Source organism: Canis lupus, chromosome 16 (genome assembly GCF_048164855.1).
Source record: "Canis lupus baileyi chromosome 16, mCanLup2.hap1, whole genome shotgun sequence".
Taxonomy (NCBI): domain Eukaryota; kingdom Metazoa; phylum Chordata; class Mammalia; order Carnivora; family Canidae; genus Canis; species Canis lupus.
In genome coordinates this window covers 10,817,820-10,839,269 of record NC_132853.1, presented here as the reverse complement: position 1 = coordinate 10,839,269, position 21,450 = coordinate 10,817,820, and the positions used below count along the sequence as shown (strand labels likewise).

At 61.7% G+C, this 21,450-nt stretch overlaps 1 protein-coding gene and 1 long non-coding RNA gene across 6 annotated transcripts in view; one reads left to right on the top strand and one right to left on the bottom strand.

Moving 5' to 3' along the window:
* VAV2 (vav guanine nucleotide exchange factor 2) overlaps positions 1–16,199 on the bottom strand; it is a 168,586-nt gene extending 152,387 nt beyond the window's left edge. Inside the window, exon 1 of one of the 5 annotated variants that reach the window (XM_072778566.1) lies at positions 15,949–16,199. In XM_072778566.1, coding sequence (XP_072634667.1) covers positions 15,949–16,152 — 204 coding nt within the window. In that variant the 5' untranslated portion in view covers positions 16,153–16,199. The remainder of the gene's footprint in view (positions 1–15,948) is intronic. The other 4 variants (XM_072778569.1, XM_072778572.1, XM_072778570.1 and 1 more) reach the window with 4 other exon arrangements.
* Positions 16,200–16,918: 719 nt separating this feature from the next.
* LOC140605940 (uncharacterized) lies at positions 16,919–19,683 on the top strand. Its single transcript, XR_012008460.1, has 2 exons — positions 16,919–17,755; positions 18,362–19,683. It is a non-coding gene; the product is annotated as an uncharacterized lncRNA (long non-coding RNA).
* The last annotated feature ends 1,767 nt before the right edge of the window (positions 19,684–21,450 follow it).

The window sequence follows — 21,450 nt, the reverse complement described above, 5'->3', positions numbered from 1 at the left end:
AACAAGGTCCAATCACCACCAGGTGCTCGGGAAACAGCCACTGAAAGCCATCCAGGAGTAACACGCACAGATCGATGATGAGTCTGAAGGAGCACAGAAGGGCAGCCTCGGGTCCTCGGGGGTGGCTGCCCCTTGCTCTGCATCCACCCCTAAGCCTAGAATAGGAAAGGGGTACCCCCCAAGGACACCTCACCCACCCTGGCTCCTCAACCCCCAGCCTCCTGACACCCCGGTCCTGGGACACCCCTCTTAATAGCCCTCAGCCACCAGTGTCCCCACTCAGGTGGCCTCAGGAAAGCCAAAAGATGCAGCAAAACACACCAGCCCAGTGCCAGAGGGTGGGGGACGCAGGCAGCCCTAGGTGGGGACCCCCACCTCATCTGTGCCCTTAGGGGCTCCAGGAGGCAGAGACTCCAGAACTTATGGCTGGACACAGAGAGAGGGCTGAAAAAAAAGGAACCATCCTGGTCGCCTCCCAGGGCTCGGGGGCTGGGTATTGAGTGGCTCCATCCCCCATTCTCACCATCCTCACAGGTGGCTGGGCTGCCCGGGGCAGGGGGTACAGGTTGGGGTGGCCCCATCTCTCATCTCTGTCCAGGCACCAGCGGGACAGGCCACCACCCTGACCCTGCAAGGCTCCTGGGAACTACAACCCCACCATCCCCATGATGATTTTATTAACAGGCAGGAAACTGAGAAGCCCGTCTGGGATGAGTGCTGCTAAGTCAATTAAATCCTCGAACGGTTTTCTAGTAATCATTGTTTGTGATTGTTTAGTCTCAACTTTGTGTACTGAAGACACCTTCTCAGCGTCAAGATCACGGGGCAGGGTGGACTCACGGGCACCTTCCCGTCACCTGAGGATCTTCCTCATGGGTTCATGCCACCAATCTCAGTTCTGAACAGCGAATCGTGCAGACCACAGGGTCTGACACATCATTCCCCGCGAGGCCAACACTGATTTCAGAGCTGTCAGAACGTGAAGAAAGGATTTACCTTGGAAAGTATGGAATAGTGTGTGTGGAAAGCCACGCGGGGCAGATGCAGCAGTAACAAAAGCAGACTCCTGGATGATAAATAAGGTGAGTCCCCAGTCCCCAGCTCTGTGGGGACACTCAGGTACATGCACAGTGTCCTCTGGGTGGCAAACAGACCAGGAAGCCTTAAATATGTAAGTACGTATGAGTGTATCTGGTCCCATCCACACCAGGGCCTGCAGAGAGGGGACACTGCTCGGGGACAGCATCCTGAACGAGAGAGCCGTCTCCTAGCACTGGTGACCTGGTGGCTCTCAGAGGTGGAGGAAGGGGAGAGGCACAGGGAACCCACCCTGGGTCTCTGATTCCCACAGTGTCCCACAGTGGTCCCCCAACCTCTGCCAGCCCTGGGTGCAGTCCTAGGGTGCGCCCCACCCGAGCTTGGGCCTGAAGAACGAGACACCAGGCAGCTGTGAGGCTCACGCGCGGCCCCCGAGTCTCGGCAAATGCTCCTCGCTGCTAAATCGACGAGGCTGGCACATTACCCTCCCCAGAACCCCCTGCAAGGTTGTTTCCTGATTAAAGCTTTACTGAATCAATAGCAATAAAGTAGCCCCCAAGAAATTGATCGAAGGCAGGGCCCTTTTCAAGAAAAAACACTCTTTCCACAGGCAAAAACCACTTAAAAAATAACACACACGACTCTTTTGGGTTTTGCAGCAGTCTTACCGGGTGTCTGCAAAGGCCACCGTGTTACCTGAAGATGAATCACACACGCAGGGATCTAGGCTCCCCCGGGGAGCTGGATTCCAACGCGCCGGCCCCACGCGGCCCCACGCTCCCGAGTAACGAGAGCACCTGTTTACAACCTGGACACACGGGGCGCCTGTGAAGGCAAAGCTGCCCGCATGCTCGAGAACGTCATTACCAGGGACGCAGAGTCGGGAACGCAGTCCCAGGCTTCTGGAAGGTGTCTCACTGTGGCCGGGGCCCTGGCCCCACAAAAGCCCACAGAGTTTGGCCCACTGAGGCTGGGGGTGAGGGGGGCAGCCGTCACCCCCCAAGTCCAGCCTGGACACTGATGTGTGGTCAGCCACACAGAGGCCGGAAAAAGAGCAGGAAGCTCGGAGCCAGACAGAAAACACAACGGGGCGGGGCTGAAACGTCCCGCAACTCCGGTCAGGGCAGATTCCGGACAGACCGCTGGGAGAGCCGGGCCTTCCCTGGGCAGCAGCCAACGGCAGACCTTGAGCCCCAAGGGCGAATCCGGACGAGCCCCACCAGCTCCCCTACTGCCCAAGCCTGACATCAGGGCACCCTCCTTATCACCCCAGGTCGGGGCCAGCCCTACACCCTGCAGCCCAGAGCTGTCCCTTCCCCCACGCTGCCCCCTGCCCTCCCTGCAGGCCTTATGGGTTTTCCTGCCGGGGTTACCGCATCCGCCTCCTCCCCATCCTCAGCCTCAGCCTCCTGGACTGCCGACTGCGGCCTCCAGTCCAGTCCCAGCACCACGACCAAGCAGAACCTTCTGAAGCCAAATCCAGGACATCGTGTTCTCTCCAAGCCCCTCTGCGACTGCCCAGCACCCCAGGACGAGGCCACCCACCCATCTGACCCCTACAGCGCTGCCTCCCTGCAGCCCAGAGGACTGTGGCTCTGAGTCCCTCCAACCTCCCTGCCTCCAGAGGTGACCGCTGCTCCCCCCACAGCCCCCTAGACTCTGAGCCCCTGGGAATTGCTGCCGGGCCTCACCCATCTTTCCCTGACCCTGAGGCCAACTGACCAGAGGCAGTAGGTGCTCAACCAACGTCCCCTGAGAGCCAGCAGGTCCAGATGAGCTGCAGGAGCCATGGGAAGAGCCTCCCCGGTGAAAGGCCCAGGAGGGGACCTGAGGGGCGGCAGAGCAGGGCAGCGCCCTCCTCCAGGGTCTGGCTGCCAGGAAGACCAGCAGCCCCATCACAGAAAGGCCTGGGGCCCCGTCATACCACACAGTGGCCCCTGTGGAAACCAGTGCCTGCCGGTCCCCAAAGTGCACTTCACGTCCAATGTCAGCATCCAAAGTAAAGGGGGAGGAGACCAACTCTCGGGCCCCAGGGCCTCCAGGACCCCGGGGCCCTCACCTGCTCACACGGCAGCACATTTCACAGGGGAGCCAACCGGGCTGCAGGCAGGGTGGACGCGGGAGCCACCGAGAAGCGTGTCCAGGGGTGCCAGTGGCCACGTCCGCACGGGGCGGGCAGAGCACGGGCCCAGCCTGGCTCCCGACCCCTACAACCGCCCTTCCGCAGCTGAAGGAGGAAACACAGCCAGGGCAGCCTGGGTGATAGGTCCCTCAGGCACGTGCAGGCTGCAAAGGCGGGGTCTCCTGCTCTGAGCCCCAACCAGGCTGGGCCCGCAGGTCAACGCCGTCCTCAGGGACCCGGCGGCAGGTACAGATGCTGGGGCCTCCCGCGCCCTGTGCCCACAGTGGTCCCGGTGCGGCTGCGGCCTGTGCTCCTGCAGCAAACACACCGCTTCCCCAGCACCTTGTAATCTGCAGCTCTGCTCCTCCCGAGCCTCGCTGACTAACAGATGTTCCATTTAAGCAGCTAAATTACCACAAAATACACCCAAAGAGATGGCAAGCCAATTTCTCCCTAGGTTTATGTGCATGAGGAGGGAGTAACATGTGAAAATCCTGTCTTCTCTTTTTTAAGAAAAAAAAAATTTACTACACACGCCAGTTAGGGAAAAAAAAGAGAGAGTGGATGCCAGCACGTAAATCGCTGAGGGAGGGTGCAGATGGCACACACAGGAGCCCACAGGCGCCATGTGGCACAGGATGCTGGGGCACAGGTGGTCCGGCAGCCGTGGGTTTGAGTCCCGCTTCCATCCCCTACCGCGAACTTGGACCAGCCCCCTGAGCCTCAGCCTCCACAGCTCTCGGACGGCTACTCTTGACCCCCTACTCCCCGGGGCTGCCCTTTCCTGGGGCTAGGACTGCCAACCACCTCCAGAACCGTGACGAATCACCATCACCGAGGCATCACCTGGCAGCCCAGGAGTGACCCAGACCAGGCACTGCACAGCAGGTGACAGGATGACCCCATCGTGCCCAAGGAATGCCCGCAGGGGCGGAGCACTCTGGGTGGATCCCTGGCCCACCACCCAGAGGCAGTCCAGGCATCAGCCTGCATGTCCCCGGAGCCACCAGAAGGCAAAGCAGCAGAAGGGCCGGGGACTAAGGCCACTCCACTGCAGGACACAATCGTCACCAGCTGGAGGCTCAGGCAGGAGAGAGGGCATGGGACAGGGACCACACAGCTGGTCCAGAGTGTGGGCCCTGGCATGAACAGAACCAGCTGTTGAACAGCCACCTACGCCTGGATCCTCTCTCCTCACCAAGAGGCAGGGCTCCCCCAAAGAAGACTGGGCGGACAGAACTCCAGAGGCCTCAGCCACGTCCAGGAGAGCGGACACCAGCCCCAAACACGCCCCTGGAGGCGGATGGCATCACCCAGACGTCTCTGGGCTGCAGACAGGCACGGACAAGGAGCCTCTGGCCGGACAGCACAGGTGGCAGACCGCACCCGGCCTCCTGACCCCAAAGTCCACTCGGATCGTTCACACATGCACCTAGTGCCAGAAACGAATCCCAGAAATGCGGCCATGCTACTGGACCCGCTGCAGAGCCGAAGCAGACATGAGCAGGTGCATACACAACTGCTGCCTGCGGAAGGTGAGGTCTATGGCTTGGATTTACTAATTCAGTTATTCACTCCCAGACGAGGCATCTGTCCTCCACAGCCCGCCCCTCAGCTCCTGCTGATGAAACCATCGGGAAGCCCACTGCCCCCATAAGTGATGCTCGGCTGGGAACATGAGCGGGAGGGGGGCGGCAGGGAAGGCTCCAGAACACAGCAGCCAATGTCAGGAAACCGATTCTCCCAAAGACCCAGAGAAAACCCATGTCCTCACTGAAAGCCAAGGCCGCCTCTGAGTGTGCCTCCCAGACACAACTGAGGCTCCAGGGCCACTGGTCTCCTGAAAGGTATGGAGAAAACGCCCTCCGTTACTAAGTGGCAGCAGGCGCAGGACTTGCCAACCAGCACACAGACTCCCTCATCAGGTGCAGGGCGGCCTCCCGCAAGGGAGATTACACACGCACACAGATCCTGCGCCCCTGCAACCGACACCTAGACCGCGGGAGGCTTTCCTTGTTCGGGGGGGTGGGAGGGTCCTCAGATGCCCCAGGAGCCTTCCTCCCATCCACCTTGGAGACATCTAGAGATGATGGTTCCATTTTACAGGTGGGGCAACTGAGACCCAATCCCCCATGTGCTCCCTGGACCCATCTCCCTTCATCACCCCCCACCCCGAAGCAGGATCACGGAGGTGGGCAGGAGGGGACTGTGCTCTCCTGACACAGCCAAGCTCTCCTGGGCCACTCTGCTTAAGCCACCAAGTCAAGAGCCTGGAGCAAAGGCGGCCATTCCCCGGGCTCCTCACCCCTAGAGATGGAAGGAAGTCTCAAAGAATCCCAGGTGGCCTTGCTCAGGGCACCCAGCCTCTCGGCCTCCAGACCCTGGCGTGCTGAGTCCTGGGGCAGTCCTGGGCCCCATGGACCCAGGGCAAGAAGGGGCCCGAGAAACATGCCACAGGGAAGGCCACGCGGGGCACAGGGAGCCAGCACCTTTAGGGGCCCAAATGTGCGTGAGGTCAAGATGATATTTAAATACATACTATTAGTATCCTGGTCTTTACGTCAACCTAGGCCTACAATAGGACCTTTAACGTCTCTTTAAAAAGAGAGAGGGGCACCTGGGGGGCTCAGTGGTTGAGCATCTGCCTTTGGCTCAGAGCATGATCCCGGGGTCCCGGGATCGAGTCCCACATCAGGCGCCCTACATGAAGCCTGCTTCTCCCTCTGCCTGTGTCTCTGCCTCTCTCACGAATAAATAAATAAAATCTTTAAAAAAAGGAGGAGGGAGGCCACAGGCAAAGGCGTGCAGGGCCCCGGAGAGTCACATGGTGGCCCCAAGGCCCCCACCACAGCCAGTGCAGGTTCCAGGCTCTCACCTGCCACACACCTGCTTACATTTCTCACATGGTTCCCCTCCTAGCCCCGCAAGGGTCTGCGGTCAGAGACACATAACAAAATTTATGATCAGTGACTCTGTCCGTTCGCCGCTGTGCAACCACCGGCAGGATCTGAATCCTGAGCTTGGCAATGACCCCAAACACAAAGCCATTCCCCTGAGCAGCCGCTCTCGGGTCCGTCCCCCAGCCCACCTTCTGTCGGGGCTGGACGTGCACATAAACAGAATCACAGGAACCTGGCCCTCTGATGTCTGGCTTCCCTCGTGGGACACAACGTCTGAGGCTCAAACACACTGTGACGTGTGTCAGTGGGGGCTCAGTCCTCTCAGTGGCCAGACAGGCCCCACCTTTACCTGTTAGTCCCTGGGGAAGGATGCTGTGTTTTATCCCCACCCTACTAGGGGGGAGGGACACGGAGACCCCACGATGCCCCAAGCCCTCGCGCCCTGACTATGCCCCACGCCTCGAGGGAGGGGGAGCCCAGCCCCTTCCGCACCCAGGAACACAGAGGCCCGCGGAGGGCAGCAGAGCGGCAAGTTCTGGGGAGCCCGGTCACACCCCACTGCCCTACCTCCATCCAGCCTGCTTCCTTCAAGTTCTGGGGTGAAAACAAAACCAAATGGCTCAGTGTGGGTTCTTGGGTGAAGCCCATCATGTGTAGAGGAAAACAGTCAGATCCCTCACTGAAATGACTGCTAGGGACTTGGTCTCCTGTCCCCACAGCCAGATGAGCCGGGGGCTGTGGGAGGGGGGCACAGACGTCCATCTCTGGGGGTGGACGGGTAGTGGGAGGAGCTGAGGGGCCGGGGAGGGAGGGTCTCAGGATGTGGCTGCCATGAGCAAGAGGGACCAGAAACTTCTGCCACCATGGGGCCCTGACACAGCATATGAACAGACTGTAAAGCTTCCCTAGGCGTCCTGTGCGCCCGGGACACACGGCGACGGCCCCAGGAACCAGACACCCACTTATCCAGTCAAATGCTGGGACTGTCCATGCTCCAGCCATGACCAATGCCATCAGGGCACCTCCCCATTCCTGGGGAGCCACAGAGGTCTCCCAGCACACAGCCCGCCACCCCCAGGGGCCAAAGCTCACGGGAGCACCGCCATGAGCCACAGCCTGTCCCTAGGGGAGGACAAGCCACAGAAGCCTGAGAAAGGCCTGGGTAGGTGGGGCCAGCCTCTCTGCGCTGTGGGGAGGCGGTTTAGGCTTTGCACCTCTGCAGAGGCCCCCTCTCCCCAGGGCCACCAGTCTCCGCATGCTTAGTACAGTGTGTGCACCACCCTCCCTTGGCAGCATCCCACGTCTAGGGGCCAACAATGACAATCGAGCAAATGTGACAATCAAGTGAACATCGGTACAAACTGGAAACGTCTGGCCCAGGGAAAGGCAGGTGCGTGCGCTCAGGAAGGGGACGAGGCAGGGGCAGGGCTGGGGTGGGGCGGAGAAAGGTGCAGGCGCAGGGGCAGGCAGACGCCTGGAACCCCCACCTGCCTACTGCACAGGGCCTCCTGGTGACGCCCTGGGGCACTCACCCCGCCAACTTCCACATGTCAGGGACACACCTATCCTGCTGCAGTAGAACCACAAGCGTGTCTTAAGGTCTCCCGATGGCAGGACACAGGCAGGCACCCCCTCCCCACACAGATAGCGGCACGGCCTGGGGAGGGGTGGCAGTGGGGGGCCCCCCAGTCCTGTAAAGATGTGGAGGTCGAAGAGCCCAGTGGACAGAACGGGAGGACAGGCAGCAGGCCCTCAACCGAGACCAGGCTGCCTATGAGGCCAAGAGCTCAAAACACAACAAACCAACAGAAGTGTTCCTGGTCTCAAGTTCAGGGTGACTCGGGGCAGACAAGCAGACGTGTTGAAAATAATTATTTTCATCCTTACGTAACTGTACAGAGAATAGTGAGGGAGGCGGCACCTCACTCGGGTGCTAGCACCCCGGGTCCCATGGGCAGTCCAAGCACCAGGACTCAGCCCCCTCTCCCCCAGGGGGGCCATGCGGTTGTAGTGCTTATTTATCTTTTGGGTCAGAAACCACAACAGTCACAGCAGCTTCAAGATGCTGGCAGGGAGCCCCCTGAGAGCACAGAGGTTCAGGGGGGCCCCTCCAGGCAGCCATGGGTCTCGTCCTGGCTGAGCAGGGCAGAGCAGGGCTTATCCAGGCGGCAGACGGGGACCAGTCTCCCCCAAGTGGGGGGGTGGGGCGAGGTGAGGGGGAGGCTCCCGAGCATTGCAGGGGATGCGCAGGTGCTGGAGTGTCCACTCCCAGGCATCAGACTTCTTGCCCAGGAGTGTTTAGGGGCACGTGTTAGGAGAGGGGCATTCACGGGGCAAAGCCAAAGCCCCAGGCTTCAAAAAGCTAAAACACCCAGCAAGGGTGCCCGAGGAGACACCACCACCCACCCCATGGTGGAGAGAGGGGACACTCTCCATTGAGCACACATCACCTCGTGGCATCCAGACACGTGGCAGAGAGCTGTGGGTCCCCTCTGTCCGAAGCCAAACCCCATGAGGTCACTGCTAGAAAGCCCCACTGTCCAAAAGCCCAAGAGGCCAGACACAGGGTGAGAGAATGGGTCCTCGGGCAGGGTCTGCACCAAGACGGCCAAGGTCACCAGGAGAGGGAGGGGCTGGGTGCTATCCTTGGCCAAGAGTCCTCCATCTTTCTGCATATCACCCAGCCACCACCCAGCCACCACCTGCCTCTGGGGCTGAAGGGTAAATGAAGAGTGGGAGGGGGCTTGCAGGCCAGGGCAGGAGGGAGGGTCCAATCCAGGGCCTAGGCCGCCCACACTCTCCTAGCCACCATGTGGCTCTGCTACAGCTGGGCGGCCAGAGGCGAGGTGGGGCCAGCCGGCCGGCCGGGAAAGGCGGCTGCACCAGCCAGCAGGAGCAAGCCAGGCACCCGGCCTGGGGAGGGGCACCATGTTCTCCAGACCTACGGGGCCAGGTGCAAGGCAGGGACAGTGTCAGGCCCTTTGATTTGTCCCACCAAATCTTACCGCAGCCTGCAAGGTGGCCCCGGGCACCCCCTTCGCAGACTGAGGCTCAGGAAGGCCCGTGACCCCACCCCCACAAACACTCCCATTGCACCCCAGGGGCCAATGGCAAGGGATCCTTCCGATGACATTCCAGGCAGCTCATCTCGCTCAGCAAAGGTCTGCACCCTTCCAGGCGCCAAGGGGCTCAGCCCTAGTGGCCCCTGCTGCCCCCCTATAATGGGGGGGGCGGAGGGCAGGGCCTGCCACAACCCCCGTATGGATGAGCCGAGGTCACGGCCCTAAGCACTTAGCACCATTTCTGGTACAAGGTGCAAGGTAGAGAGCTCTGTCCTTGCTGAGCAGTGCCTGTTAGGAGTCTGCACCAAGAGCCCTGGATACAAATGGTGACATGATGGCAAACTGAGAGGGCAGGACCCCAGGGCCCCCTCACAGGCCCCAGGACAGGCCCCCGAGCCCTGACCTGCCCACTGTCTGGCTTTGACAGGCTACAAGCTAGGGAAGGTCTCCACCTTTTAAAACAGTTGGAGAAAAAAAAAATTAAAAAAATATTTCGTGACACATGAAAATGATATGAAATTCAAATTTCATTCTCCATAAAGTTTACTGGCACACAGCCACACTTACTCATTTGCAGATCGTCCTCCGCAGCTTTCACACCAGGAGGGCAGAGTTGAACAGTTACGACAGAGACTGTCTGGCCCACAAGGCCTAAAATATTTACCATCTGGCCCTCGACACAAGAGAAGTGCCAACCCCTGCTCTGGAAGTGGGGTGCTGGTGGTCGGCTGGGGCGCTGGGGGGAAGAGCGGTGGAAGTGAGGGGCAGTCAGGAGGGAGATCCACCTGGCAGGGCCTCAGCCACCAGGCTGCTGGGCTCGGGTCTGGGTCTCTGCCTAAACCCAGGCCCCACCACACCCACCCCACCAGCACTGCCTGTCCCGGACATCCCTCCCCTCAAAGTCACGAAGCCACAGACACAGGCATGGCCTGGACACAGGGCCAGGAGGAAGGGGCTGGAGGGCATCGTGCTTCTGACTGCCCAGAGCAGAACCCACTGCAGTTCTGGGAAGGAAGACAGAGTCCCTTCTCCAGGGAGGGGACACCCTTGGCCACCCTATCCTCGTGCAAGAAAGAGCTCAAACGAGGCAGTGGGATGGGGGCTCACCGTGGCCACACTCCTGGTCAGGCCTCCAGCAAAGCTGCCGCCCACACACTTGGCCTCAGGCCCAGCGGATCCCCCCCATTCTCAGCACTGAGACACCCATTTCCAAGGTCCAGGTCGGGACCCTGGTCCCGGGACCAGGTCCTCCCTCCCTCCCCACCAAATGCACAGCACACTGTCAGGTTCCTACCCAGCCCACCGACGCCAGAGCCAGATCGGCGGAATCTGTGTGCCCCGCACAAACAGCCCACGGTCCACCAGTTCCAAACGGTGCCTTCCTGTGACCTAGGCAGATGAGCCCACAGGTCTCACCTGAGGATCCCCCACCCAAATCTCAGGACCCCACTCACTCCCCTCCCAGCCCCCAGGGTACAGCCACTGCTACCCACTCAGAGCCATAACCCCTGCCACATGGGAAAGCCAATGTTGGGGAAATCCACATTTCTGCACTTGTCATTACCACCCCCCTCAGGAGCTCTTTCCAGGAGTTTTCATAATCGACTTCCCATATGAAGTTTCAATACCACGGATGTACTATGGATCTGTTTCCTACTCTATGTGCCTCTGTGCTTTATACATAAAAAGGACATGATTGCTTCACCTCCAAAGACCTGATTTCCACCACCTGGGGGCCACATCACCGCCCCCTGAGAAGACAAGGGTTAAATAAAATGTATTCTTAAAATTAATGTCCTGTGTTTCTGCTTTTTCAATATGATCACCATAACTTCTGAAATAAAAAAACAGAGCTCACCTTTTTCTATTTGGCAGCACTTATACAGATAGAAAACAAAGACCAATGTAAACATATCCGGGCATGTGTGTGCACACAGTACATCCATCCACACCCGTGGGTGTGCACAGACACATGCATACACCGCCAGCTCCCACCACCGAGAGCACCTGGGAGCAAGGACACCCTGCAGCAGTGTGCACACCAGCACCCAGATCTTGGCTTCTAAATACCCGTCTCCACAATGGAACAGAGCTCCTCGGAGACATGGCTGACTCTCGAGCTCAGACAAAGAAGCAAGCATACGTGCCAGGAAGGAGGGTAGTGCTCAGAAAATGCTGAGAACATGAGGCGTCTGAGTGGCTCAGTCAGTTAAATGTCTGACTCCTGATTTTGGCTCAGGTCACGATCTCAGGGCCATGACATGGAGCCCTCTGTTGGGCTCTACGCTCAGCAAGGAGTCTGCTTGTCCCTCTCCCTCTGCTCCTCCTCCTCTCTCTCTCTCAAATAAATAAGTAAAATCATTTTAAAAGAAATAATTAGGGCAGCTGGGGTGCCTCAGTGGTTTAGCGCCGCCTTCAGCCCAAGGTGTGATCCTGGAGTCCCAGGATCGAGTCCCGCATCAGGCTCCCTGCATGGAGCCTGCTTCTCCCTCTGCCTGTGTCTCTGCCTCTCTGTGTCTCTCATAAATAAATAAATAAATAAATAAATAAATAAATAAATAAATAAACAAACTTAAAAAAGATAAAAGAAATAATTAAAAAAATAAAACAGGAAGCCATAATCCTAACTGGCAGAAAGAGAAGAAAGAAAAACCAGAGGTGCATCTTGTCCCAAGTCCCTTCACAAGGAGAGCTCTGAACTACGGAGGACAGAGTGCCACCGAGGAGAGGACCAGCAGGCCCTGCCTAGGAGGTCGGCATCTCCACAACCAGATAAAGCCAAGCCATCTGCCACCTGCAGGACAGGACAGGGCAGGAGGAGGCGGCATCGTGCCTGGTTCCCCCACAGGCGCACAACCCAAATCCAGTCCCAAGAGGACACAACCGGGATAGTCTTCAACAAAAGGCTCCTGGATCCTACAGGGCACTGAGGTCATGAAAGGCAAGGGAAGGGAGCAGCGCCCCTGCAGACGGCGGACTGGAGAGGAAGAGCGCAGGCCGCACCCCCAGGTTCCCCTCCTCCTGAACCAGCATTTCCAGGGACACCTGTTGGGGCGTGAATGGGTCACACGCAGGGACAGAACTGAGAGGCTGAGCTGTGCTCGAGAATACCCTCGCTTGTGGGTGACGCGCTGACAGGTTCGGAGCGAGGGCACCAGACTTCCCGCTCTGCTCCGCTGGGGTGAGGAGAAGTATGTGTACACTCAGAGGTCCCCCTCCAAGAGTCCAAGATACTTTCAAAATTCAAAAAAGACAAGAAGAGGCTTCCTGTGGGCTGCCCACTGCCCTGACATCACACACCTCAGCCTCAGGGTCCAGTCCCAGGCCACCTGTGTTCTCGGGACCCCCGGACACCTGCAGGCCTTTGCAGGCCTCTTCTGCGGACCTGGGCATCTGGGCCACACCGCCGCACCCTCATTCGCCTAGAAGCATCACAAGAGCAGGACAGGGCCCAGGCGGCCCCCAGCCTGCCACAAAGCCTGCCTCGGAAGGAAGGAACGCGGCAGTGAAGGCGCAAAGGGACAAAGGGATGCCAGGCTTCTCGGGACCCGAGATGGTGTCCTGGACAGGTTCAGCCCAGTCCCCCTCCAGACTGAGCAGCAAGCGTATGGCCCCCACGTGCTGGGTGGAGTGAAAGCACGGAAAGCACAGGGTGAGGGTCACACCCCTGGTACACCGGGGGCCACGGCCCGGCTCGCCCCACTGCAGGACAAGAGAGTGAAATCAGAGGAGGCTCCCTAGAGGAGGGGCCTCTAGACTAACTGATGCTGACTGACAGCAAAGGTACAGAATGGGAAGCGAGGGGCCTGAGGCAGGGATGGGAGTAACCCCAGTGCACCCTGGGTGCCAGGGTTCCCGATCTGTTCTCCAGGGAGGAGGCCGGCCAGAGTGGTGCGGGCAAGAGGCAGGGCGGGTGGTGGCCTACAGGTTTCAACTGCAGACCGAAAGCAAGAGCTGCCTGCTGGCATCAGCAGCCTCGGGCCCTCCACACCAGAGCCACCCCCGACGCACGTGATCACTTATTAGGATCAGCAGATTGTGGCCATACCTAATTAGCTTAATTAAACCCAAGGTGCCTTCCAGGCATTTTGGATTTAAAAAAAAATTATAGCACGGCCTGCCAGCTCCAGGAGGGCAGGACAAAGGGGCTGCTTGGCTCTCTTCTGTGAACACCTCTGAGTTTCCGGCTCTGTACACAGCAGGTACTCCATAAGTGCACAGGTTCTTATGCTCCTTTGGGGCCAATAACCCAGCCGAGGTCAACTCAGAGGGGAGGGACATCCCAAACACTATCCTCTGAAAACAGTATGTCATGGTGAGAAGCCAGCGTGGCCTCCTGGACCGAGGGGCCCACGTGGAGGCCTCTGAGCCGGTCAGGCCTCTGGCACTCCAGGACCGCACGGGGATGGGAAGGCCCTGCAGGCAACGTAGCCAGACCCCCACCGAAAGCAGGCACACACACCCCCATGCCCCACGCACCCCGTAGAAGCAGGCACGCGGCAGGAGCAGCCAAGAAGTAGGCCAGAGCATGGGTCCGAAAGTCAGTCGGAAAAGGTCTGCAGAATGCAATCAGTCTCAGCAACCCCACACGGGGACCCTAAGCTTGGGAGTTTTGCCTCTTCCAATCTGTGTGACCCGGAGCAAATCACTCCATCTCTCTGAGCTTTAACTGCCTCACCTATAAAATGGGGATGACATAACCTTGCCAGGACCGTGCCTCTCCCAGGGCAGGGCCAGGAAGAAAGGGAAGCTTCCACTTCCCTTGGGATCCAAGCACCGTGAACCAACAGGTCATCTTCCCCACTGCAGCTTTAGGGACTATAAGCTTCTCAAAGAGCAAAGAGCAGCCACAGAGACAGCCCCTCGCCCAAGCTCCGCTCCCAAACCCTGCACAGCTACGCTTGGCAATAATTGTTTCTTCAACCTTGAAAAATACAGATGGAGCCAACGTGCTGCACCCCGACCCAACGAATGCAGCTTCACAGAGCACCCGCAGCCATCGCTGTGCCACAAGAGACATACAAAGATGGGGTGACCCATCCCTCCCCTCACAAGATGACCGGTGGGCTGAGGTCAGGGAGACCAGACCTCGGCCAAGAGCGTGGTATCTGTCAGCGTCTAGATGACCATCCTAAAATCACCAACGTCAACTCCGCAATGCACCCAGAACATTCTTTGCCTTAACCCCACGGAATCCTCGCAAGGTGGCCATGAGGCGCCTATTACTCCTATTCCATTAAATATGTGGGGACACTGAGGCCCCAAAGGTAGTCACCTACCTGGTGACAGTGCCAGGTTTCAATCAGCACGAGTCCACGAAGACACACAGACACTGGCCCATCCCGTTCTCCTTCGCACAGAGTCCCCCTTAACACCCCTTCACCCAGGCTGGGGCACAGGGGGCTCAAGGGACCGTCCGGTGTCAGTGTTGCTACGCTCGCCACGGCTCCCGGGACCCCAGGATGTCTCTGCCTTTCCGGCACAGGGGCTGAGCCAAGCCACCTGCCACAGCCAGAGTGCCCCCTCTGCCCCCACCCTGGCCAATCTCAGCTGGAAAAGGGCAGTTCCAGGACCCAGAGGCCAGCCAGACCCAGCCACCCACCCCAGGCTGGGTCCTGTGCCCCAGCCTCCCTGCCAATCAGCCAGGGAGCCTGCCAGGAGCCGGCGAGCCTGGGCAGCCCCTGTGGTTCACAGCCAAAGGCAGACACTCTCACCCCTGGCCGGCTGTGCCCTCAGCAGCCCTTCCTGCCCTCAGGTTCTCCAGCCCAGCCCCTCGAGGAGAGGACAGAGGTGAGGAATGGACACCTGGCCCCAGGGACTCAGGGTTACTCGGCACAAGAGAGCCTAAGGACAGTGCCGGCTTCAGGGGAGCCCCGAGACCGCACGCCTGCATCCCCGGGGCTCCCTCGCTAGGCTGTCTGCCTCCACGGTCCTGGGCTCTTATGCCCTCTACCCTCTCAGGGCTCCTCTTTGTCAGCAGCCACCCCCCCTTCCTCCCTGGAGGAGGGGATGCCCCCGTCTCCTTGGAAACACAGCCACAGCCAAAGGGCAGAGGCCACGCAGCCCAGCCTGGAAAAGCCGTGACTCACTCCATCCGTCCGTCCTTCTCCCCAGCCCGTTTTCCGATGTCACACATGAGTGGCCGTTGTCCACGCGGACTTGCCGTGGGCCACGGGGGAAGGGGCCGCAGGGCCCACGGGAGGTGGATCCGGACAGCGCTGGCCAGGCCCGGGCTGGCCCCCGGGGGCCCCTGGGTGCCGGGACCCCGTTCGACGGGGCTGGGGTGGGCGCTCGTGGCTGCGGGCGGGCAGGACCCGAGCTTCATTCTCCTCCAGTCTCGGCCAAGTTCCCTTTAAGGGGCCAGGAAAGCAGCTCCCGCCGGCCGCGCGGACATTTTCCTGCCGGTCGGCGGCCACACGCGCTTGGCCACGACAAAGGCCACACTCGAGGGCGCCGGCCAGGAGACGGGGGCCCCGCTCACACCAAGGCGGGCGGCCCCGGGCCGGAGGGGGCGGCGCCGCAGCCCCCCGCGCCCCGCGCCCCGCCGACCCCCGCCCCGCCGACCCCGCCGGCCGCGCCCAGCACCGAGCCCAGCACCGCGCCCAGCACCGAGCCGCCCCCAGCGCGGCGCCCGACGAGGCCCCCGGGCGTGGGGGGCGCCCCGAGGCCGGAGGGGTCGGCGGGGGCGCAGGCCGGCCCGGGGCTTCCCGGCGGCGCGGCCCGAGCCCGGGGACTCTGGTGGCGGCGCCGCCCCGGGGCGCCCCCCCGCCCGCGCCGCCCGCGCCCGGCCCCGGCCCCGGCCCCGGCCCCGGCCCCGGACCCCCACCTGGGACATCTGCGGCCGGAAGTTGATGTCCTTGAGGTCGATGGAGCCGGGGGAGAGGTTGTGCAGCAGCTGGCACAGGAGGACGCCGTCGCGCAGCGCCTGCGCCAGGTCGAAGACCACCGCCGAGGGCCACACCACCCGGTGGCTGGGCGGCAGGACCTTGCAGTCCACCAGCCAGCGGCCGCACTGCCGCCACTGCTCCATGGCGCCCGCTCAGCGCAGCGCGCGGCCCGGAGTGCGGCGGCCGCGGGGCATCCCGCCCGCGCAGGGGTCCGGGGGCCGGGGCCGGGGCCGGGGCCGGGGCCGGGGCCGCGGCGGGGGCCGGGGGGCGGGGCCTCGCGCGGGCGGCCGGGGTCCCCGCTGCGCCCCCGCGCCCTGCTCCGCCTCCCGCTCGGGCTCCGCGCCCACGTGCGGCCGCGGGGAGGGCGCCCACGGCGAGGGACCCCCTCACGCACACGGGCGGCCCCGGGCCCCGCGCGCTCCCCGCCGCCCGCCGCCGCCGCGCCCCGCTCTCCGCCCCTCCGGGCGCCGCATGCTGTGCCCGGGGCGCCCCGGGGCCGCCGCCGCTCCGGCCCCGCCCGAGACAAAGGGCCGGTGGGTCGCTCGCTCGCCCGCCCGCGCGTCCGGGGCCTGGGGCCGCCCGCGCCGCCGCCGCTTTGTTCGGCCGCCTTCGGCCGCGGGCTCCGGGCTCCCGGCTGCGCGCTCGGCGCTCAGGACGCGGCGGCTCCCGGGCGGCTCGGGGCGGCTCTGGGGCGCGGGGGCGCGGGGCGCGGGGGCGCGGCCACGGCGGGGCGGGGCGGGGCGGGGCGGGCGCGCGGGCCTGGCGCCGCCCCCCCGCCCCCCCACTTCCTGCCCCGCCGCCCGCCAAAGTTGCGGAGGGCGGGGGCTGCGGCTCCGCCCCGGCCCGCCCGCCCCGCCCGCCCCGCCCGCCCCGCCCGCCCCGCCCGCCCTGCCCGCGGGGCGCCGGGACCTTTGGGGGCGACCTGACCTCGCCGGCTCCCGCGGCCCTCCGCTTGGTGGTGGCGACCAGGCGGCGGTCCCCGTCGCGCCGGGCGCCTGCCCACGGCCCTTCGGCGAGGACAGACCCGGGACGGGGCGCCGCCTGGGCCGAGCCCCCCGCGCCCCCTCGGCCCACGGAGTCGTCCCCGAGGGATACCTCGAGGCCGGAGGCGCACGCGGGCCGGGGATGCGCCCAGAGCCCCCCCCCATCCTCTGCCTTGGCCGGACCCGAAGGCGGCCCCCCCCACCCCCGACCCCGCACGAGGCCCGGATTCCCCCACTTTGTGACCCAGAGGCCCGGCCGCTCGCAGCTGCCCGGAGGGCAGATCCTGGCGTCCGAGATGGAAGATGTGAGATAAGTGAGTGAGAGGGAGGCTTGGTCTCGGGGCCAGAGCTGCCTGGGCCCTGGGTCCCGCCGGCCACGGGCTGTCCGCAGGTCCGCGCCCGGCCCTGAACGCCTCCCCGAGCCACGCCCTGGGGCGGGCGCCGTGTTTTCAGCAGCCGGCCTCCCTAGACGGCGGGCGACCAAGGCGGCGGCGGCGGCGCGGCTCTAGGGCACGAGGAGCCAACCTGGCAACGAGATGATGTGGATCCTGGCTCAGTTCGGGAGCCTGGGTTCTCATCACGGATGTGCTGGGCCACCCTGGGCAAGGCACGCCCCACCCTGAGACTCTAGGCCCCCACGGGGTGGGGTGTGCAATCCCTGAGAGGCCACCCACTCTGGACACCCGCTGAATTCCGGACCTGTGTGCACTGGGGCAGCACAGCGGCCCAGCCCCTCCCCCCTGGATGCCACCCCGTCCTCATTGTGAGTGCGGAGAGGATCCCCTGGGGCCTACTGCAGAGATCAAACCTGGCCCTTCCCCCTACTGAAGAGGAAGCCTGGGGGAGGGGGGTCCAGGATCCCTGCGAGCCCACAAGAAAAGCAGGGGAGGAGCCAGCCTCCTGGGCGCACCCCAGGCCCAGGCCCGGTGAGGAGTGGCCATAGCAGGAATAAACTCTGGCCGATGGCCAGGGAGCTCCAGCTACCCTCCAGGGGTCCTTCCTTTGAGGAACCCTCTCCGGAAGGAACCTGCCCCAGAGGGGTGTGAGGGAGCCTGTTTGGTCGGAGGAGGCAAAACCAGGGAATCCCTCCAGCATCACCCCGAGAAACTGAACCCCAGGGAAGTAGTCTGAACCCCAGGCCCTCCAGCGCCTGCTCTGAGAGCCTGTGCAGGCACCTTCCCTTGTGGCGCCCTCTCCTCCTCTGTAGAAGGGGGACCCCAGCACTGCAGCCCCCTTGTTTGTGAGGGGCCAACAGGACATCATGGAGAGTTTTTGCGCAGGGCCTAGGGCAGAATGGGGCTCCCGCGGTCCTTCCCCCGGGGTGCCCTATTCATTCTGCCCCCTTAATGCCAGTGTCTCTCTCCCACAGGTAATTTAAGAAAGGGGCCTCTGTCCTCACCGCCCTTCATGGCCTTCCTGCCTGGGCAGAGACCCAACCAAGATGATGAGCCGGGGACTGGGACACAGGCGCTGGAGGGTGACCGTGCGCACAGGCGTCTGCTGCCCCCTGGCGGGCACAGAGGACACTATCGCCACCTGGCTGCCCCGCCGGACCGGGAGGCTTGGGAATGGTCACATCCAGAGACACCTGGCTGCTGTGCGGTCCTGAGCTAGTCACACCCCACACACACGTTCCCAGCTTCCCATGTTGGACACTGGGGACATGTGTATGTCACAGCGTCCTTAGGAGGCTCTGCAGACAGGCTGGATAGGGATGGGTGGATGGATGGAAACTTGGCGGAGACTCTCTCCCCTGACGCTTGGTGTGGGTGACGAGTCTAGGGTCACCCTAGACCATACCAACTCAAAGCATGGGCCAGAAAGAGGGGGCATTTGTGCAGAAAACCTTCCTGCAATGCTCATGCGCTGGGACTCAGAGCTGGTTGCCAGGTCTGCCTGTAGCACACCTGGAGGGGAGGGGACAGCTCCCGTCACATCCTATGGAGGACATGGTGCCCTGGAGACGCGCTCACAGACAAGGAAATGGTCCCCTCGAAGCTGCACCTCCATTTGGCCTGCCTTTAGCCCAGCCTGTGGTGGCTTCAGTGGGAGGGAGAGGCTCTGTGCTAAGCACCAGGGCAGCCCACAGGAGAGGCGGGGAACTGGGCCCCCAGTCTGGAGGGCAAGCATTGCCATTACTGGCCACATACCCTAAAGTGGCAAAGGAGGGTCACAGTGCTCTCTCCCCACCTCACCCACACACCATTCCCACCCCCACCCCCGCCCCAGCCTATTTTTTGGCAGCCAGCAAGGACTCAGTGGAACTTGGGTGAGACCCTGTCACTCTCCTGGGCAAAGAGGGGCCCTTTGATTTACACCTCATTGGAGGTAAAAGCAAATTCCTTCCCTAGAAAATCCCCCATGATATGCCCCCTCCCAGGATGACTTCATTTCCTACAGCTCTCCAGCGGGCTCACCCAGCATGCTGCTACCCCAGGGCCTTTCCACTGGCCATCTCTCTGCCTGGGACTCCTGCCCTCACATCCTCTGCTGACCCTCTCCTCCATACCTGACTTGCTTAGTCTCATCCCTCTAGACCATGTCAGCTCTGGGGCAGCAGGGACCACTCTGTCCTGTCCTCGGTTCACACCCAGCACTGCAGACGGCTCAGCCTGTGGTAGCGGCTAACAACAACAACAACAAAAAGTTATTGAACGAAGCACCAAATGAATAAACCAACAACTTGGCCAAGCACTGCGACTCTGATTTTAAAAGCCAATATACTCTCTCACGGGAGTCACGGACGTGGGGCAAACTGCGCCATCCATTGAGTGATCTGCAGCCTATTCCAGCAATGTCTACAACGACCTTTTTTTTCTTTTTTTAATTTTTATTTATTTACTCATGAGAGAGAGAGAGAGAGGCAGAGGGAGAAGCAGGCTGACCTGGGAGCCTGGCTCTGCAGGGAGCCTGACCTGGGACTCGATCCCAGGTCTCCAGGATCAGGCCCTGGGCTGAAGATGGCGCTAAACCGCTGAGCCACCCGGGCTGCCCTACGGCGACCTTTAACATCATTATGTGAGTGGGTAACATCATGCTCCCTGAGACTGCACGGGCACGGCACATTGCCACTCAGCTGGGTCTATGCTAACAGTACCCCTGATTGTACCGGACGCCCCCATATCCTGAGTGCCACAAGGGCTGCGGGTGCTCACCTCACCTCCCTGAAGCCTCATACAGCGGCCGCTGTCGTCCTGGGTGGCTAAATGCAGAAGGAGCTGCCCATGTCGCCCAGCAATGCGTGAGGCAGCCAAGTCCCAGTGCCAGGCCGCCCCAGCACCCAAATATTGCTGTTGAAAGCAGTTTCCATGCCTGGGACTCTGCTGTTCCTTGACAAGCTCATTTGGGTGGGTGGGTGACAAGGGAGAAGCGAAAACTCTGTGGAGTCTATGACATGTAGATACTGACTCAGCAGCAGAGCGCAGCACTTTGAAAGGCATTCACACACGTGCACACGTGCTCACACGCATGCACACACACACACCCCATGGCAGAAATTGGGGAGGTCGCACAGCAGGAGCGGAGAGCTGGCTGGAAGGTGGCTGTGGGGGAGACTCCCTGTGTCCGCTGAAGTGGGGGGAGCACGTGGGAGTGCTTCCTCCCTGGTGGCTGTGGGATCCCTGGGCATCCCCAAGAGGAGGCCGCCGGGGGGAGGGTGAGCCTGGGCTTCCCACGTCTGCTCCTCTCCCTGGACATGACTCATGCAGGGAAGAACTGTCCAGCTCCTGCTTAGGGGCCTGCAGGCCCTGCACTCATGCACCTCATGCACCTACACCCTGGCAGGGGGGCACTCATATTACATCTGCTTTGAAGGTGAAGCTTCACAGAGCTGAGCCACATGCCGGGTTTGAATCCTCATGTGAGTAGGGAATCTGTCTCCTGCTGTGCTTCCAGCTGAGGGCTTTGTTTTGGCTTCTGGTTGATTCATGGCTCCAGGGTGGCAGCTCAAGGCAGCTGCACTCACAGAGCTGCACTCACAGAGCCTCCCGGGCTCCTCTGGAGGCATCCTTCTCCTCCTCTGCTGGAGTCTTATTCCCGGGACAACGGAACAGCAAGGGAAGAGCTGGAGGGCTCTCTGCCTGTCCACACACCCGAGAGCTCTCCTTTCCACATCAGCCTCTGTGGAGAGGCATACGCAACCCAACAGGGGCTCTCAGCCTGATTTCCCAGCCAACACCCAGAGCTGCTGCAGGGTCCCTGCCTCTCTCCTCAACAGGACCAAGGCTGAGGGGACCTATTCCATAGGCAGGGGCCCAGGGACATACAAGACTTCTCCGGAAGAGGCCTCTATGGAAGCTGGAGTCTGCCCACCTTCCATCCATCCATCCATCCATCCCTTCTTCCCTCTCTCCATCCCTCTACCCATCCTCCCATCCCTCCCTGTATCCCTCCATTCATCCCTCCTTCCATCCCTTTATCCCTCCCTCCATCCTTCTATCCATCCCTCCATCCTTCCAT